The sequence below is a fragment of the Rhodotorula graminis genome (genome assembly GCF_001329695.1).
Source record: "Rhodotorula graminis WP1 unplaced genomic scaffold RHOBAscaffold_8, whole genome shotgun sequence".
NCBI classification, from domain to species: domain Eukaryota; kingdom Fungi; phylum Basidiomycota; class Microbotryomycetes; order Sporidiobolales; family Sporidiobolaceae; genus Rhodotorula; species Rhodotorula graminis.
Window position 1 is genome coordinate 1069214 of NW_017264935.1, and position 17233 is coordinate 1086446.

The 17233-nt window shown below is 66.9% G+C and overlaps 8 protein-coding genes across 8 annotated transcripts; 4 read left to right on the forward strand and 4 right to left on the reverse strand.

Annotated features, from left to right (window-relative positions):
• Nucleotides 1-121: 121 nt before the first annotated feature.
• On the forward strand, nucleotides 122-1092 carry RHOBADRAFT_54319 (uncharacterized protein; the record flags this gene model as incomplete). Its single annotated transcript, XM_018417249.1, has 4 exons — nucleotides 122-211; nucleotides 306-413; nucleotides 539-843; nucleotides 930-1092. The coding sequence occupies 4 exons, from the start codon at nucleotides 122-124 to the stop codon at nucleotides 1030-1032; spliced, it is 606 nt and encodes a 201-aa protein (XP_018270560.1). The 3' UTR covers nucleotides 1033-1092.
• Nucleotides 1093-1263: 171 nt separating this feature from the next.
• RHOBADRAFT_66656 (uncharacterized protein) lies at nucleotides 1264-2545 on the reverse strand. Its single transcript, XM_018419029.1, has 5 exons — nucleotides 2293-2545; nucleotides 2135-2209; nucleotides 1748-2064; nucleotides 1549-1643; nucleotides 1264-1465 (listed from the first exon to the last, which is right to left on the reverse strand). The coding sequence occupies exons 1-5, from the start codon at nucleotides 2473-2475 to the stop codon at nucleotides 1338-1340; spliced, it is 798 nt and encodes a 265-aa protein (XP_018270561.1). The 5' UTR covers nucleotides 2476-2545; the 3' UTR covers nucleotides 1264-1337.
• A 2008-nt stretch (nucleotides 2546-4553) lies between these two features.
• On the forward strand, nucleotides 4554-5776 carry RHOBADRAFT_15712 (uncharacterized protein; the record flags this gene model as incomplete). The annotated part of the gene is made up of 6 exons (XM_018412272.1): nucleotides 4554-4671; nucleotides 4737-4840; nucleotides 4921-5162; nucleotides 5259-5373; nucleotides 5444-5589; nucleotides 5686-5776. The coding sequence occupies 6 exons, from the start codon at nucleotides 4554-4556 to the stop codon at nucleotides 5774-5776; spliced, it is 816 nt and encodes a 271-aa protein (XP_018270562.1).
• A 285-nt stretch (nucleotides 5777-6061) lies between these two features.
• Nucleotides 6062-8681, forward strand: RHOBADRAFT_54322 (uncharacterized protein; the record flags this gene model as incomplete). The annotated part of the gene is made up of 11 exons (XM_018417250.1): nucleotides 6062-6275; nucleotides 6341-6354; nucleotides 6525-6579; nucleotides 6670-6779; nucleotides 6843-7036; nucleotides 7100-7537; nucleotides 7602-7628; nucleotides 7690-7734; nucleotides 7802-7821; nucleotides 7890-8045; nucleotides 8112-8681. 11 exons carry the CDS (start codon nucleotides 6062-6064, stop codon nucleotides 8375-8377), a joined length of 1539 nt encoding a protein of 512 aa, XP_018270563.1. The 3' UTR covers nucleotides 8378-8681.
• Nucleotides 8483-12099, reverse strand: RHOBADRAFT_54323 (uncharacterized protein; the record flags this gene model as incomplete). The annotated part of the gene is made up of 6 exons (XM_018417251.1): nucleotides 8483-8708; nucleotides 8823-9339; nucleotides 9499-9913; nucleotides 9993-10270; nucleotides 10344-10871; nucleotides 10944-12099. The coding sequence occupies 6 exons, from the start codon at nucleotides 12097-12099 to the stop codon at nucleotides 8555-8557; spliced, it is 3048 nt and encodes a 1015-aa protein (XP_018270564.1). The 3' UTR covers nucleotides 8483-8554.
• A 745-nt stretch (nucleotides 12100-12844) lies between these two features.
• Nucleotides 12845-13472, reverse strand: RHOBADRAFT_45005 (uncharacterized protein; the record flags this gene model as incomplete). The annotated part of the gene is made up of 4 exons (XM_018414525.1): nucleotides 12845-12901; nucleotides 12972-13027; nucleotides 13092-13201; nucleotides 13279-13472. The coding sequence occupies 4 exons, from the start codon at nucleotides 13470-13472 to the stop codon at nucleotides 12845-12847; spliced, it is 417 nt and encodes a 138-aa protein (XP_018270565.1).
• A 546-nt stretch (nucleotides 13473-14018) lies between these two features.
• On the forward strand, nucleotides 14019-14999 carry RHOBADRAFT_45006 (uncharacterized protein; the record flags this gene model as incomplete). Its single annotated transcript, XM_018414526.1, has 3 exons — nucleotides 14019-14153; nucleotides 14225-14565; nucleotides 14642-14999. The coding sequence occupies 3 exons, from the start codon at nucleotides 14019-14021 to the stop codon at nucleotides 14997-14999; spliced, it is 834 nt and encodes a 277-aa protein (XP_018270566.1).
• A 147-nt stretch (nucleotides 15000-15146) lies between these two features.
• RHOBADRAFT_54326 (uncharacterized protein) lies at nucleotides 15147-16987 on the reverse strand (the record flags this gene model as incomplete). Its single annotated transcript, XM_018417252.1, has 9 exons — nucleotides 15147-15188; nucleotides 15269-15707; nucleotides 15791-15807; nucleotides 15874-15946; nucleotides 16021-16160; nucleotides 16228-16257; nucleotides 16317-16495; nucleotides 16561-16768; nucleotides 16859-16987. The coding sequence occupies 9 exons, from the start codon at nucleotides 16985-16987 to the stop codon at nucleotides 15147-15149; spliced, it is 1257 nt and encodes a 418-aa protein (XP_018270567.1).
• Nucleotides 16988-17233: the final 246 nt, after the last annotated feature.

The window sequence follows — 17233 nt, forward strand, 5'->3', positions numbered from 1 at the left end:
AAGGGCAGGACGGGTGGGGACAGCGGGTCCTGCAAGGCTGGAGGCCAGGCCAGGAGCGCTCTCGAGCAGCAGTCGCTGACCCTCGTCTCGTTCTCCCCGCAGACCTCCTCGCCCGACCGTCATGCCCTCGTCCAAGTTGACCCGGGAGCTGCACGGCCGCCTCCTGCACCGCTTCCCGGCCCTCTTTACCGACCTCGACGCCAGTGCATCGGTGCGTCGCCCCTTCCTCTCTCTCTCTCTGCGTCCTCCCTCTCCCCGCAGGTCGAGCCGCGAAACAAGCTGACTCTCCCGCCTCGCACATGCAGGGCAGCGCCGCAGGCCCGAGCAGCTACGGCGCGACCGACGGTGCACCGGCGCCTGCCGACGATGGCCTGCAGAAGCTCGGCGCCGACCCGAGCAAGATCGAGCCCAAGGTCCGTCCTCTCGTTTCGCTTGGTCGCCCTCGTCCGCGCGTCCTCGCCGGGCGGACTCGTTCCGCTCGCAGAGGTGCAGCTGTTTGGGCGGACCGGTGACTGACATCTACATGACGCGCACGCAGGTCTGGCTCGCCTCGGAGCGCACCCTCCTGTCGTGGTTCCGCGTGTCGCTCCTCCTGTCGTCGTTCGCGCTCGCCCTGTTCAACTCGGCCGGGCCGCGCGACTACGCGTCCAAGTCGATGGGCGTCTGCTACGCCGTCATCGCCTGCGGCATGCTCGCGTACGCGTGGGTCATGCACCGCATCCGGCGGTACCGCATCGTCATGCGGTACCCGGGCCACCACGACGAGCCGTACGGGCCCGTCGTCGTGTGCGGCCTCATCTTTGTCGCCGTCCTCGTCAACTTTGTACTGCGCGTCCGGCACCGGTGCGTCCCTGCTCTCGCCGCGTTCCCTCGTCCGTGCGTCCACGAGACGGGCTCGACTGATGCGCCCTGGCGCTGCACGCACGCAGTGAGGACCTTCGCGACACGCCGTCGCCCAAGAACCCGTGGGTGACAACGATGGAGCTCGTTTGGGTCGGGCTCAACCTTCAGGCGCCGTCGTCGCCTCTCTAGATCGCGATCTCTGCCTTTTTTCGTAGCCGCGCTGCAGCGTCGTCCCTCTTTCCCGGTCTCTCGTATCGTTCCTGCCGCTCCTTGTGCTGCAGAGAGAACGGTACGTCGATCGAGAGCGCGGCAGCGAGAAAGGAGAGCGCACGAGCCTCGAGAAGCCGGTTGACCTTGCACCGGAGCGCGCTCGCGCCTTTCTCTCGCTCATCCTCTCGAGAGCGGCCGACGCACGACACGTCTAGGCACAGCAGACTGCATTGCGGCACAAGATACACGTCCTCCCTGGTCCTCTTCGAGCGCCCGGCGCTCGTTCAGCCCTGGATCATCTCGAGGAGCTCTCCCGCCTCCTCCATCTCCTTGACGACGTCGAGGCCGCCGACGAACTCGCCCTTGATGACGAGCTGCGGGAACGTCGGCCACTCGTTGATCTCCTTGAGCTCTGCGGGCGCGGGCGGCGAGGGCGGCGCGACGAGTCAGTTTGGGATCGGAGGGTGCGAGGAGTGGAAAGGGGGTAGGGCGCACTCTGCCGGACGCCCTCGTCGTTGAGGATGTCGAACGTCGTGTAGTCGACCTTGTGGCCCTCGAGGATACCGACGATCTTTTGCGAGAAGCCGCATCTGCGAGAGAGTCCAGAGCGTGAGTACCACTCGCCTGATTAGACTCGCGCTCGGCCCGACGCTAAACGAGGTCCAGGCGAGAAGAGGGAGAGCGCGTGACGCACCGAGGCGTGTTGCGGTCGCCCTTCATGAAGAGGACGACGTCGCTCTGGGTCATGAGCGCCTCGCACCGCTTCTGAAGCTCCTCGTCGCTCTCCTCATCGACGTCGTCCTCGTCGTCGTCGTCCTGCGCACCACCTGCGACGGTCCCGCGTGCCTCGGGCGCGCCCGAGGCCTGCTCGCCCGGCTGGTAGACCGTCTTTGCGGCGACGGGCTGGTGCGACGACGAGGCGAGGGTCGAGGGCTTGGAGGCGTGCGACTTGAGGGCGGCCGACAGGACGGCGGGTTGAGCGCCCGAGAGGCGCGTCAGGAGCGTGTGTCCCTGCGGGCGTGGCGAGGTGGGTCAGCTCGTCGGGCGGGAGGAGGGGAGGCCGGAAGAGAGGAGGGCGCACCCGCAAGAGGATGAAGTAAGGGACGGCGTCGACCTCGAACGATTCCGAGATGTCGGGGAGGGCCTCTGCCTCGATCTGTGGTGGTCGTGGGCGAGAGAGAGTGAGTCGAGGTCGAGCGAGGCGCCACCCCGAGGAGGAGGAGGAAGGGGAGGACTGACCGAGAGGAACAGGACCTGGTCCCAACGAGTTGCGAGTTCGGTGGTGACGTTGTCCATAGTCTTGCAGGGCTCTGCCCAGTCTGCGCGGAAGTAGAGGACCGAGACGCGGTGCAGGTCGGCAGAGAGGAGCTGCTGGAGGTGGGCGGGCGTCTCGACGCGGTGGTAGTTGGACGGGGTGGCCATGGTGTGGGCAGTGCGGTGGCGAGTGTCGTCGGTAGAGCTGGACCGAGAGTGCGACGAGCGACGAAGAGCGACGAAGAGATGGGCCTGCTCTCATCAGCTCGCCCCGACCCCGACCCTGCCCACGACGGCCCAGCCTGGACTCTGGTCGACCTGGACGAGTGCAGCGGTACCCCTGATCATGTACGCCCCCCTCTCACTCAGCGCCGAGCTGTCGTCGCGGTTCCTCTCGTCGTCGTCGCCTCGGGCACATCCGAGCGATGACGGTCCTCGCTGCCTCGACCACGAGCTAACTCGGTTGAGCCCCGCACTGCAGCATGTACCTCCTGGCAGCACGTTCAGCCCACAACGAGTCCCCCTGAGCGAGACGTGGCTCAGCGCCATTGTTCCCTCGCCTCCCCACTTTCCGACACCTCGCCCTCCCTCTTCGCCCTCGCACGCCCAAGCTCCACCTCCGCCTCACCATGTCGACCGCCGTCCACGCCGTCCCGCGCACCGACCGCCCCGCCGAGCTCGACACGCCCGGCCTCGTCGTCCTCTTCGCCCACTCGCCCAACGGCTGGAAGGTCACCTACCTCCTCGAGCACCTCAAGCACCACGGCCTCATTCCGAGCTACACCGTCCTCGAGGTTCAGCTTCAAGGGCCCGACGGCGACCAGTTCAAGCCCTGGTTCAAGAGTATCAACCCCAACTGTGCGTCCCTCTCCTCCTCCTCGGCCGAGCGCGAGCGACGTTCGTCGGCCGGGCTCTTGCGCGATGAGCCGGAGTGAGAGACCTGACCCGATCCACCCTCCTGCAGCCAAGATGCCCGCCCTCATCCACAACCGCCCCGACAAGCCGCCGCTCGCCGTCTTCGAGTCGGCGTCGATCCTCCTGTACCTTGCGCGCACGTTCGACCGCGACGGCCTGTTCCACTTTACCGGCGCCAACGACGACGACGACCTCGAGCAGGAGATGCTCGACTGGTGCTTCTGGCAGATGGCCAACCTCGGGCCGGCGCAGGGCAATGTGCGTCGTCGAGTGTTCCCTGTCTCCCTCTCTTCCTCGTTTCTCGCCGGCACACGACTGACTCGTCTGTCCCTACACCTCCACAGGCCAACTTCTGGTACCGCTACCGCGACGACGACCACCAGAGCGACTTTGCCAAGGAGCGGTCCGTCGTCGATTCCCTGCGTCCTCTTGTCGCCGTACCATCACTGACGGCCCGCATCCTGCGCAGCTACCTCGACGAGACCAAGCGGTGCTACAAGGTCCTCGACGACCACCTCACCGGCAAGGACTACCTCGTCGGCAACAAGCTCTCGCTCGCCGACATGTGCTCGCAGCCCTGGTCCGTCTCTCTCGCCGTCTCTCCTCCTCCTCCCCCTCCTCTCACTCCAAGACTGACATGCCCATTACCGCCAGGATCCGCTGCCACTTTTGGTGCGGCATCTCGCTCGACCCGTACCCGCACCTCGCCGCGTGGTCGGCGCGCGTCGAGCACCTGCCCGTCGTCCAGGCGGCGCTTAAGGTCCCGAGCCAGGACCTCGTGACGCGCATAAGGGAGGACCCGGCGCACGAGGGGAGGATCATGGACGCGATGAAGCGCCGCAAGGAGGAAGAGAGGGAGAAGCAGGCGCGCGAGGTCGAGGGACCTGAGAGGGTGCGCAGGCAGGTTTGAGCAGCCGAGTCGGGGCGCTGTATCTCGCCCTCTGCGTGCAAGACTCTGTCAGCATGCTCCCAGTGCGTCCTCTCGCGTACGAGAGAGCGAGCCGCGCCCAAGGACCCAGAATTCCCACAAAACAGGTCGCGAGCGGGACCTTCTCAAACGCACAGACCCCTCTTTCTGGGCCGTCTTCCGTCGGCCCTCTCGCCCTCGCTTCTGTGCGACTCGTCGCGTTTCAAAGCTGGCGACGCTTCGGAGAAGATGACGCATCGATCCCCACATCGGTTGCACTCGCCGGGGTCCGGACTCGGACTCGCGCTGACCGTTCCCCTCTCTCGCTCCTCCCTCCCTCCACCCTCGCATGCTGCGCCGCCTCTCTGCGCTCACGTCCCAGCTCCAGCCTCAAGCTACTCAGCAGACTACGCGCACCATGTCGATGAACGCCGACGTGCTCAAGACGGGCCCCAAGGAGCTCGAGAACCCGGGCGTTGTCCTCCTCCTCGCCCAGACGCCCAACGCGGGCAAGGTCACGTACCTCACCGAGGAGCTCAAAGGTGCGTCCTCTAGCATCACTGTCGGCCTGGACGAGACCGGTCCTGACGGCTTGCACACCGCGCAGCTCTCGGCAAGCTCGACTCGTACACCGTGATCCCGATCTCCTTCGCCAAGAACGAGCAGAAGTCGGCGTGGTTTGAACAGCTTAATGCAAACGGAAGGATGCCTGTTAGTGGCGTTCTCGCGCTCAACTTGTCCCCTCGCCCTCAACGAGCGGCAGGTCCTAACCTCGTTCCGTCGTCCCGCAGGCTCTTCTCGACAACCGGCCGACCAAGGGCCCGATCCGCGTCTTCGAGTCCGTGTCCATCCTCCTCTACCTCGCCAAGACGTACGACACGGACGGCGCCTTCTGGTTCAAGGACGACGACGACCTCCAGACCGAGCTCGTCTCGTGGTGCGCCTTTACGCATGGCGGCGTGGGACCAATGCAAGGTCAATGTAATTTCTTCTACAGATACTCGCCAGAGAAGATCCCGCTCGCCATCAAGCGGTGCGTCCCTGCCCGGTCATTTTCGTCGTTTTGAGAAGGTCGACATGCCGCCGACGCGTCCTGACCTGGCTCTGCGCCTTATCTTCTCGCGCACAGCTACCAGGACGAGACGAAGCGCCTGTACGGCGTGCTCGAGGCGCACCTCGCGGGCAAGCACGACGGGCAGGAGAAGGAGTGGCTCGTGGGCGGTAAGTACTCGATCGCCGACATGGTCCGTTCCCGCTCTCTACTCTTCTCCTGCCTCGCACCTGTACTGACTCGGCCCTCTTACACCCTCTCAGAACGCCCAGCCGTGGGTCCGCATGGCCGTGTGGGCCGGCGTCGAGCTCGACGAGTTCCCGCGCCTGTCGGCTTGGGTCGACCGCATCGAGCAGAGGCCGGCGACGCAGGAGGCGCTCAAGATCCCCGAGCAGGACAAGCTCAGCCAGTGCGTCTCGCCTTCTTCCCCTTCCTCCCTCAAAGGCGCTGTGGCGGCGTGTCGAGCGCAGCGAGCCCTGACTCTTCCTCCTCGTCGCGCGCGCAGGATGAAGGCCGACCCCGAGGCGGCCGACCGCATGGCCAAGGCGGCGAGCAAGTGGATCATGCAGGGCCAGGACAAGAAGGAGGACAAGTAGAGTCTCGAGGAGAAACGCTGTGCAAAAGCAACTACGTCGTGCGCTCGACCCTCGACTCGTCGCGAGAGCTGCTCTCCGCCGGCAGCTGCGCCGTTCGGCTCTCGCCGGCTGCGTATGTGTCCAGAGAGCTCTTCCCTTCCAGCAGAGCGCTCGCAACTGCGCCGTCTGGCGCGCTGGCGGACCAAGTCGCCAGCTGCGTCTCATCGTCCAATCAGATGCGAGGGCGGATTGCCGGCCGGCCGGCGCGCCCTTGCTCGCTCTCGCTCTCACACGACGAGCCTCGCCATGGCTACAACGCCAACACTGCAGCAGCCTGCAGCGGCCAAGCTCGCCGTCGCCAGCCTGCCCTCGCCGCCCCTGACGCCGTCGTCGAGTCGACCTCCCTCACCATCTCTCGCTCGCGACAGCGCCTACTACACGCCCGCTGTGGCTTTCTCGCAGCTGCCAGATGCATCCAGGAACTTGAACAAGTGGAACCTGCGCATCAAAGAGCTTGCGTGTGCGTCCACCGCCTCTGGAAATCTCCCCGGTCGTCGTGCTCACCCTTTGTCTCCGCGTCAACAGGCCACATCTCGCTCGTGAGTCCTTCGTGCCCTTGCGAGCCTGGTCGGAGCCTCGAGCAGGGCGCCCTGAAGATGTTCGAGCCGTTGCTCGAGCGAGCAGCCAGCGCTTGTCGAGCTCCACCCGCGCCGCTCGGCGCATTCCTTGAGCGACCTGCTCACCCTTTCGCCCCTCGTCCGACTCACAGGTCGTCGCTGGCTGGGCAGACGCCTCGAGCGGGCCTCTGATCCCGTACATCCAGGGTGAGCCCGCGACTCGTCCCCTTCCCTTCCCTCTCCTCGTCCCTCTCCTCTTTATCCTCCTCGAGCTCACAGACTTTCCTCCTCCCGCAGCGCACTACAAGATCAGCTACACGGTCGTCTCAATGATGTTCGTGGGGCAGATGGTCGGCTTCATCGCGGCGGGCTTGATGAGCTCGTGGCTCTCGACTCGTTTCGGCCTCGTGCGTCCTCCTCTGCCTCTCTCGCCCCGACCCGAGCCCTCACTGACAGTCGGCTCTCTACAGGGCAAGGTCATCGCTCTCGGTGCAGCCGTCCAGGCACTCGGCCTCGTCTTCCTCATCCCGGCGCTCCCTTTCCCGGCCAACCCACTGGCCTTCGCCGTTAGCGGCTGGGGCATGGCGCTCCAGGACGCGCAGGCCAACGTCTACGTCGCGACGCTCCCGAATGCCGAGCGCAAGCTGTCGTGGCTGCACGCGTCGTGCGTCCACCTTCTCCTCGTCGTCGCTCGAGCCGCGTCCTGACCCGTCTTTTCGTTGACCAGGTACGGACTCGGCGCCGCCGTCTGCCCGCTCGCCGCCACCGCCTTTGCGTCGTCGGGCATCCTGTTCGCCCGGTTCTACTCGGTCTCGCTCGGCCTCGCCCTGTCCAACACGGCGTTCCTCTCGTACGCGTTCCGCCTCAACTACGTCGTCGACTCGTCCGACCCGGTCGAGCGCACGGTCGACGTGCCCGGCGCACCCCCCATCACGGTCAACGGCGCACACGACATCGAGCTGCCCGAGCGACGCTCCTCGACGACGGCGGCATCGTTGGCGGGCGAGAAGGTCGACCTCGCCGACGAGAACGAGGTCGGCATCGTCGAGCCGGTCGAGCTCGACACGCGCTTTACACGGCGCAACAAGGTCATCAAGCAGAGTGTGCTCCTTCAAGCCCTCACGCAGCGCGCGACCTACCTCTCGTCCCTCTTCTTGCTCCTCTAGTGCGTCCGACGCTCAGGCCTCCTTTCCTTCTCGAAGCCCTCACTGACTCGCTTTCTCCCGCAGCGTCGGCGCCGAGGTCTCGATGGGCGGGTCCGTCGTTCGACACTCTCGCATGACCCTCTCGCCGGCACTGACGGATCTGTGCGCGCAGCTGGGTCGTCACGTTCCTGCTCGAGAATCGCGACGCCGGCGCAGAGTGCGTCCCGCCTCTCTCTCTCTCTCGCTCTCACTGTTGCCGTCACTGATAGGTCTTCGTCACGCAGTGCGGGCTACGTCGCGACTGGTGCGTCCGACCTCCTCGCCCTCTCAGTCCAGCAGAGCCAGCCCGACTGACCTCGAGTCCTCGCGCAGGGTTCTGGTTCGGCCTCGCTTTAGGCCGCCTTCTTCTCGCGCCGCTCAACACCTTCATCGGCGAGAAGCGTGCGGTGTACGGCTACCTCGCCACGGCCATGGGCCTCGAGTTCGTCATCTGGTTCCGCGACGACTTGATCTCGAACGCCGTTGTCGGTCCGTCCTCTTCTCCCTCTCACCCCAGCACCCTCAAACTGAGTGCCTCGCCCTCTCTCCCACCAGTCGGCCTCATCGGCGTCCTCCTCGGGCCCCTTTACCCCGTCTCGATCAGCATACTCAGCCGCGTGCTCCCTCGTCGCCTGCACGCGCCCTCGATAGCTGCCTGTGCAGCGTTTGGCCAGACTGGCAGCGCTCTCTTCCCGTTCATCACCGGCGCCCTCGCTCAACGGCACTCGCCGGCGGTTCTGCAGCCCGTCATGGTCGCGCTCATGGCCGGCATGCTCATCCTGTGGACTCTCGTCCCGTCGCCGGCACGCAAGCGCGACTAGAAGGCGACGTCGACGCTCTCAGCCGTCGATACTCTCGGTCGGTCGGCGATGCTCTCGAGCGGGTCGTTGAGGCGGCGAGCAGAGGCAGAGTTGCCGAGAAGGAGGAAGGCCAGACGAGGTTTGTAGTACAACAACGCGAACAGACATTCAGACCCAGTCGTACAGCTCCTCACAAGCTCAAGTCTCGTGCGGCTCGTCCTCCTCCTCGATCCCGACCTGCTCGCGCCCGTTCTCCTCGAGCCGCTGCGGGTCCGAGAAGAGCTGCGTGAGGACGAAAGTGCTGAAACGCGCATCTTGCCAGTACGAGCCGTGCGCCGTAATGGCGTCGATGCTGCGCGTGAGAAAGCGTGTCAGGACAGATAGGGAGAGATTGAGAGAGAGAGTGGGAGAGAGAGAGAGAGAGGAAGAGAGGGAGAGAGGGAGAGAGGGAGAGAGGGAGACGCACTACGCGTTCAAGCCCTCGGCCGGGAGGTAATAGTCGACGCTGCTGCCCGGGTTGAGCGCACGCATGCGCTTCTCGGCCCGACCCACCCACTCGAACTCGTCGCGGCCCATGCCGAACCGAGGCCGCTCGGACGGCATGCGCTTCATGCCCTGCGGCCGGCCCTTGGGCCTCGGCTTGGCCGATGCCGCCGCCGCCGCCGCCGCATCTGCCTCGCCTGGAGCGTCTGCGGCGGCCTTGCCCTGCGCCGCGTTGTGCGCCTGCGCCTCGCTCGTCTTGTCGGCCTGGGCCTTAGCGTCCTTCTCGTCGGGCTCGGCCGTCTTTGCCGCCGACGCCGCCGCCGTGCCGCCCCACAGGCTCGAGACGTCAAACATCTTGCCGAGGCGGTGGTACGCGTTCGAGACGTTGGTGAGGAGCGACTGGGTCGAGGACGGGATCGGGACCGGCTTGATGAGCTTGGCGTACCGAGCGTCGACGGCGGCGTTGAGGCAGAAGGCGACAGGGTCGGCCTCGTGGTAGACTGTGGACACGCAATGAGTCAGTGGGCGAGCTCCTTGGCCATCGAGAGGGGAGAGAGAAGGAGGGGAAAAGGAGAGAGAGAGAAAGGGAAGGAGGAAGGCGGGGAGAGGACGTAGGGAGAGGGCGAGAGAGGCGAGAGTACAGAGAGAGGAGGACGCACCGTTGTAGACCGTGTCGCACGACAAGCAGCCGTAGCGACCGCTGCGGTCGAGCGCAATGTCGCGCCCGACGCCCTTGGTGCGCGCTCGACCCGCTCGCGCGATGAGCTGGCCCTTTCCGAGCTGGAGGAAGAAGCCGAGAGGGCTTCCGACGAGGATGAGGGTGCTCGTGTCGAACGCGAACGTGTACTCCTCGCCCTGGCCCTGGAGGAGGCCTGGCGGCGCCGACGAGCGAGGGCCCGGCGTGCGAGGCGCGTACGACGCCGTCGGGTCGGCGACGCGCGTCGGCTGCGACGACAGGATGTCGGCGGCAAGGCACGAGCCGAGCGAGTGGGCGATGATGCTGACTTTGCCGCCGCGCTCCTCAAACTCGGGGTTGCGGCGGACGAACAGGCGGTAGATGCGGTTGGCCTCCTTCTGCAGGGCGCGAACGATGCGTGAGTGACCGGCCCGGCGAGACGAGGGAGAGAGAGAGAAGAGGGAAAGGAGGACGCACGACGACCGACTTGATCATTTGGTCCTTGTGTCGGGGCGACAGGTACATGGGGACGTCGAGGACCAAGCCCGACACGACCTGGCGCAGGAACGGCACCGAGCCCTTGACCTCGATGTCCGAGAGCGTAAAGTTGTTGGCGAGGTGCTCGTCGACCGAGTCTTGCGAGTCGTCGACCTCGTCAAAGTTGATGTCGCCTCGCCACAGGACGGGGCAGAACTGGGCGCGCTTGCCGCCCAGGATGGGTGACAGCGTGTCGGACTGCGACAGGCTCGTACAGGCTGTGAGGCGGAGGGAAGGAGGGAGTCAGGTCGGATCGCTCGAGAAGGCGGGGGAAGAGGGCCGTGCGCGCACAGGATCGGAACGCGTTGACGGCGTGCACGAACGAGAAGCTGTCGTACTCCTTGGCGAGGTGCTGCCCGATGCCATGAATGACGAGCACGAGCTCGTCGGGTACGCCGATCTGCTCCTCGCTGAGCCGAAGCGCCTCCTGCGTCTCGTTCGGCGCCTTGGCGCCCGCCGTCGACTCGCCGTCGATGCTGGTACGGGCCGACGTCGGCGCGGAAGTCGCCGTCGCCGTCGTCGTCGCCTCGGCGCCGTCAGTCGGTGCCGGCGCGCCGATGATGCGGCTGCGCAGGCTCGCGAACAGGCCTCGGGCGGGCGACTCGTCGCGCTTGGGCGTGCTCGTCGAGTCGGCGATCGACGACGAGTTGGACCCGGCGCGCTCGCGACCTTTGCGAGGTGTCGCAGGCGCGGTTGAGTCGGTCGTCGCCGACGACGAGGAGGCTTGTGCGGCGTCGACAGGTGGCGGCGGAGCAGGCTTGGCGGCCGTCTTCTTGGCGGCGCTCTTCTCCCTGAGGTAGTCCTTCATGGCGTCCCAGCCTGCGACGGGAGCGAGAGTCAGTGCGCTGGCCGAGCAGGAAGAGGGACGAAGGAGAGGAGACGAGGACGCACCTCGTAGAACGACCTGGCCACCTCCGAGCGACTTGCCACTGCTCAAGAAGCTCTTGCTCATGCTGCCCATCATGCCCCTCGAGTAGACCCTGCCCCTCGCCGCACCCTCAAAGATGACCTCGATCCCGCCGCTCGAGTCGTCCGAGCCCGACTCGTTGGCGATGCCGAGCGCGACCGCGAGACGCTGCTGCGCCTCCTTGCCGCCCTTGAGCGCGCTCGCGAGCTCGGCCTCGTAGGCGGCGTCCCACGGCCGGATCTGGGCGAACGCGCGGTCGAGCGAGGCCGACAGCGACGGGTCGACCGGGTACGGCTTGATCTTGTGCGACGGGAGCGAGCCCGCGTGGGCGGCGATGGACGGCGGCGCGTAGAACCAGTGCGACAGGTGAACGCGGACGGCCGTGCCGTGCCAGAAGGCCGGGTACAGGATGCGCGAGTAGAGCGACACGGTGAACAAGTTGTCGAGGCCGACGGGCACGAGGTACGGGCTGTCCTCTGGGTCGGCGTCGTCCTCGGATGCGCGCTTGAGCGAGCCCTGGCCCTTGGTGACGCCCTTGTCCTTCTTGGCGCTCGCGTCGCGCTCGCGCTCGGCCTTCTCGCGGTTGGCGTGCTCTTCTCTGAACCGCCGCATGGCCTGCTGGTCCCCCTGCAGGCGGTCCCACCCCTTCTGGAGCCGGTCCTCCTCCTCGTCGGTGAAGGCGCGCCACTCGGAATTTGCGATGGGCTTGTGCCGCCGCTCCGAGTTGGGCAGGACGGCGCTCGGCGCCTCGAGGTCGCTCAGCGGCGGGCCACCGTGGAGGAAGCGCGCCTCGGCCGGCGGGGGCGGGTCGGGCGCCTGCGACAGGACCGTGCTGAGCTGCGACGGCGTCAACGTCGCGCCCTTGCCGCCGCCGCCGGTGCCGGTGCTCGTGCTGCCCTCGGGCGCTGCGTCGGCGTCGCGGCTGTCGCGCTCGGCGGCGAGGGTGGCGAGGACGGCGCGCTCGGCGTCGTTGGCGAGCGGGATCGAGGCGGCCTCGCGGATCTGCTGCGCCACGTCGGGCGAGGTGGGCGAGTCGAGCGGCGACAGGTAGCCGATGTGTTCGGCGGGCGTGAGGAGGCCGTCGCCGAGGCCGTGCAGCTCGTCTGAGCGGCCCTCGCCCATGCTGAAGTAGTCGTCCATGCTGGTCTGGCGGTCGTGCGCTCGCGCTAGACGTCTGTAGCAGGAGGGGGAGAAGGCTGGTCAACGGGTGGGGCTCGTCTGAGGGCAAAGAGTGCTGCGGCGGCCCTGGGAGCCGCACACCGCCTGCTTCGCAGTCTTGGACAGGTCACAGTGCGGCTTCGAGGGCGTACAAGTGGCTGGAGGAGCTCACCGGCGAGAGTTGAGGCGGTGACGGAGGATCGACGGCGAGCTGATGAGGCGTACGTTTGAAGCGGCGAGGCTGTCGGGCAGTCGTGCGGGACGAGTGTGCGGTCGAGAGAGCGCAAGGCTCGCAGGTCCAGCAGGTGGAGCGCGGTGCCGAGATGCACGTGAAGCGCGAGCGAACAGAGGCGGCGAGCTCTCGCCAGCGAGCGACCTGGTCCGAACGAGCTCCCCTCGAGCCGGGCGGACGTTGCACGGGCTCGAATCACGGAAGTTGCACGGCGAAGTAGTACAACAAGCACGGCGGAACAAGTACACGGCGTCGACGAGGAAAGACCGGCCCGCCAACACTTCCACCTCGACCCTCCCTCTCGACCTCGCCCGTGACCACCCTAACGCGCCCTGCTCGTCGCACCGAGACCGAGGGACGGCGCTGATCTGGCGCCGTTGGGGCGAGGGCGGCGAGGCGGCGTGAGCGCCGTCGGCTCGCGACGGGCGAGCGGTTCGACCGGCAACGACGGCCTGGCTGACCGTGTCGTCGGGCTTGTTGGGCTCGTCGCCGAGCTCAGGCTTTGCTGTCGTCGTCGGGAAGCTGGAACGCGGTGCGGAGCGTCTTGACGACCTGTGTCGGGCGGACAAGAGAAGGTCAGGCCGCGTGCGGGACGAGGGACAGGTCGTCGCGGCGGGCTCACCATGTCGTGCTCCTTCTCGAGGCGTGCGACGTGCTCGTCGAGGGTCTTGAGCTTCTCTGTGGCGCAATGGTAGGGGTCAGCGACGGGCGGGACGGGTGAGAGGGCGGCGAGAGGACGGACGGTTAAGGATGCTGGTGCGCTTGTCGACGAACACGAGGGCGTGCTCGAGTTCGAGGTCGAGGAAGAGGTCGTCGAGCCCTGCGGCGACGATGACACGGCTCGTGTCGGGACTGCGAGAGCGGTGGCAGAAGGTGAGCTGAGGATTCGAGAGGGAAAGGGAGGAGGAGGAGGAGGAGGTTGGACGCACACGACGCCCTCTGCCTCAAAGTTGACGCCGAGCGGTACGGCGACGTCCATGCGCGTGTTGCCGTCCTTGTGTGCGGCGTGCACCTGGGCCAAGCGAGCTGCGAGGTCGCGGTGCTGGTCGACGAGCGCGCGCGTTTGGTCGCGGCGGAGGTGGAGCTGGCGCCGGTCGTGGGGCGGTTGGGCGAGTGCGTCCATGCTGGGGAGCTGTGTGCTGTGCGCTCCTGCTGTATGCGGGCGTGAGAGGGCGAGGAGAGACGACGATGGACCTCTCCGACGTCGGAGAGTTCCAGGCCCTCGTCCCGCTCCACCCTCCCTCCGACGAGCAAGCTCTGCTCTGCGTCGCACAGGCCCACGCCACCACTAGCTCACGTGCCACCTACCTGCGCCGACCGCCTCGAGCCCGAGCCGCCGTCGCCAGAGCCCGGCTCGCTCATCTGTCGTCCGGCGCCGTTCGTCGCACCGCGACCGCTACCGCGCGTGCACTGGACGAGGCGGCACACCTGCGTCACCAGACTCTCCTCGAGGTGAGCTCTTGGTCCTCGCCCCTTCTCGAGACGACCCGTTCCCGCTCGACCGTCGTGGGCAGCACACCGCGCCGGCACGCGGGATGGGCGGCAACGAGTGCGCTTGAGCACACAGCAGTTACGCACAGCGTCCAGCGAGCCTGACCACTGACCCACGCCTTGCCACGCAGGTCCTCGCACCACCCTTTCCCCTCCCCCTCCCCCTCGCTCAACCATCATGCCGCCAGCCGCTCGCCTCAGCTTCCCCGCCGTCCATGTCGGCACGCGCACGCCCAGCATGTCGGTCACGACCAACGCCGCACCACAGCGCTTCCGCGTACAGGGCTGGGACCCGGTCCTCATCCTCTCCCAGGTCCGTCCCCCCTGCCCTCGTCCCCTTTCCCTCGCCCGGCCGGCCTCTCGCTCACGCTCCCCCTCCGACAGATCATCTCGCTCCAAGCGCTGCACTACCTCGTCCTGTCGCTCGTCCTCCCCGCCCTCCTCAGCATCCTCTCGAACCGCGACCTGCTCGAGTACGAGGGCGGCGCCACGTCCATCTCGATGGCCATGAACTGGCGCTCGTTCACGGGCGCGACCGCGTCCGGCTTCAGCGCGTCGCGGCAACTCGCGCCCGGGTTGACCAACCTCGCGAGCGCCGAGGCGGGCGTGGCGGTCGGCAAGCTCGATGCGGCAGAGCTCGCGAGGGGCGTCGTGCGCGTCGTCGGGCGGGACGCGTTTCGAGGGTGGGCGGTCGCGCTTGGGTGGCTCGCGGCGAGCATGGCCGAGTGCGTCTCTCCCTTTCTCTCTCTCTCCTCTCTGGTACCTCGACGTGCCCTCACTGACCCCTTGTCCCCGTCGCAGCATCGTCTTCCTGTACCACATCGTCCGCCGGCCGACCCACATCCTCGACTTTTCCCTCACGCTCCTGTTCAACCACCTCATCCTGACGACCTACTACTCGTCGTCGTTCCCGTCGTCCCTCTTCTTCTGGTTCGTCGTCGGCTCGAGCGCCGTCGCCCAGATCGTCCTCGCCGAGCAGCTGTGCGTCCAGCGCGAGATGCGCGACGGCTTCTCGGTCGCCGACATGACGCCGAGGATCGGCGGACCGGGCGACATGACGCCGCACATTCCCGACCTCGAGCTCGGCGCCATCGGTGGCAGCGGCAAGGGAGGAGCAGGAAGAGGGTACGAGCGCGTGCGGGCCGACGAGCGGGCCTGAGCGGCGAGCGAGCGAGCGACTTGTTGTACTTTCTGTGCTCTCTAGACGGCATCGATGGCATTCGCTGCATTACTCGACACAAAGAGAACTCGTAGTGTTGGCAACAAGAGAGAGAGAGAGAGAGAGCGCTACAGCGAGGGACGACCTTTACGACGACCCGGCAGACGGGCCAGATTCGGTGGGCGAGGGCTGCCGTCGACGTGAGAGTGAGAGTCAGTCTCGAGAACGCGAGTCTGCGGCCAAAGAGTGAGAGGGAAGCAGGGACGCACCTCGCCCTTGTCGTCGCCCTCAACGAGCGCACCGCCTCCTCCCGGCTGGTCCTGGCTCCACCGCCGCCGCATCGTCGTCCCTGCGTCCCTCGTCTGCAAGTGCCCGACCGCCGCACCCGCCGGAGCGCTCGCCGCCTCGTCCGCCGCACGAGCCGGCCGCTCGTCCATTTCCTCGACCGGCGCCTCTCCCTCGCCCGCTCCTCGCACCTCGTCGGCCTGCAGGCCCGGCTCGAACGTCGTCGTCGGTCCGCCCCTCGCCACACTGCGCAAGAACGTCGGCGTGAGGACGTCGCCCCTCGTCGCGTCGTCGGCTGCCCCTCCTCCTCCTCCTCCTCTCGGGCCAGGTCCGAGTCCGCCGTCGCCCGGCGCCCGAATCGTGGCGCGCCAGTTGAGCGTAAAGAGGACGATGATGGCGGCGAGGACGGTGTAGATGCAGGCGCTGCGAGAGAGAGAGAGAGGGGGGACGCGCGAGGCGAGGGTCAGTGCGTGCGCGAGGGAGGGAGGCAGGAGCGCGGGACGAACGCGAACTCGACCTCGATCTGCGCCGTGAGAAATGATGTCAGTGTGAGACGAGGAACTGGAGAGATAGAGAGGGTGAGACGCACGAGGAGGGCTCGTCGAGGCTGGGACTGGATCGTGACGGCGATGGCGACGATGAGCTCAAAGACGACGAGGATCCTGTGCGCGAGGGACGAGGGACAGTCAGTCACCGCCGGTCGACTGGACACATGAAAGAGGAGGCGAGTGCGCACCCAGAAGTGCGCATGGCGAGGCTGAAGAGCCTGCCGACGGCCGTCGACTTGCGGTTGCGCTTGATGATCTTGCGGTCCTCGGCGAACTGCAGCTCGTACAGCAGGCAAAGTGCGACGAACGTGCCCTCGGCGAAGGTGCCCTGCGCGGCCGGACAAGGCGTCAGGGTCGGGGCGCGAGGAAAGAGAGAGGAGAGGGTCGGGGCGCACCCAGAAGCTCGTGATGACGGCGACGAGTTGCTGCGAGCGAGGGACTCGGTCAGTGCTGGACCTGCAGGAGAAGTGACGATCTAGCTCACGTCGGCGTCGTCGACGATGTTGGACCGTCCCGCCGCGCCGGCCTTGCCGACCCAGACGGCGTGCGCGACAAACGAGAAGGCCCACAGGAAGACCGAGATGTAGCGCATCCACCACTTCTTGGTGACGGTCCACAGGCGCCACACGAAGAAGCCCTCGACGGTCGCCTCGATGAGGGTGGCTGCGCGAGAGGGAAGAGTGAGCGCTGCCGCGAGGCGAGGGGAAAGGGGGAGCTCGTCGACGCACTGACGACGGTACTCCATATCGTCAAGAAGCCGGGGCGTTCTCCTGCGCCTCCGAGGACGGCGTCCGAGGTCGTGATCCAGGTCGCGGCGAACCGGATGGCGAAGAACATGGCCTCGAGGAAGGCGAGCCAGGCGGCGAGGAGCTTGAAGCGGACGTGGTCGTTGGGGAAGCGCGTCCAGTAGCGCTGCTGCTCGACGATGAAGTAACCCTGCGTGCGCGCGAGCGAGTCAGTGTCTTGTGCGAGGAGGCGTCGTGCCCGGGGGGGAGAGGCGGCCGAGTCGGCGAGAGGAGGGCGCACCAGGAGGATAGAGATGACGGCGAGGAGGACGAGGTCGGACTGGAGGGTCGGCAGGCGCTCCTGGGCGGCGATGCGGTCGACGACCTTCTGGAGCTCGCCCTCGACGACGGACGCCTCGTCGGCGGCCATGACCGTGAGGAGGACGAGGGCGGCGGCGACGTCGTTCGCCACGGCGGTGGGAGCGTGCGAGTTGAGGCTGGGGGTCAGAGCAGCGGGCTCGACGAGCAGCGAAGCATGCTACTGCTGTCGCGGGTGGGAGCAGACAGAAGGCGAGAGCAAAGTGGGACGAGCACTTCGATCGTCGCAGCCCCGCACAGGAAGCTCTCCCGCGATCAAGTGTGTCTTGCCCGCAATGCCAAGCGAGTGGGTCTGCAC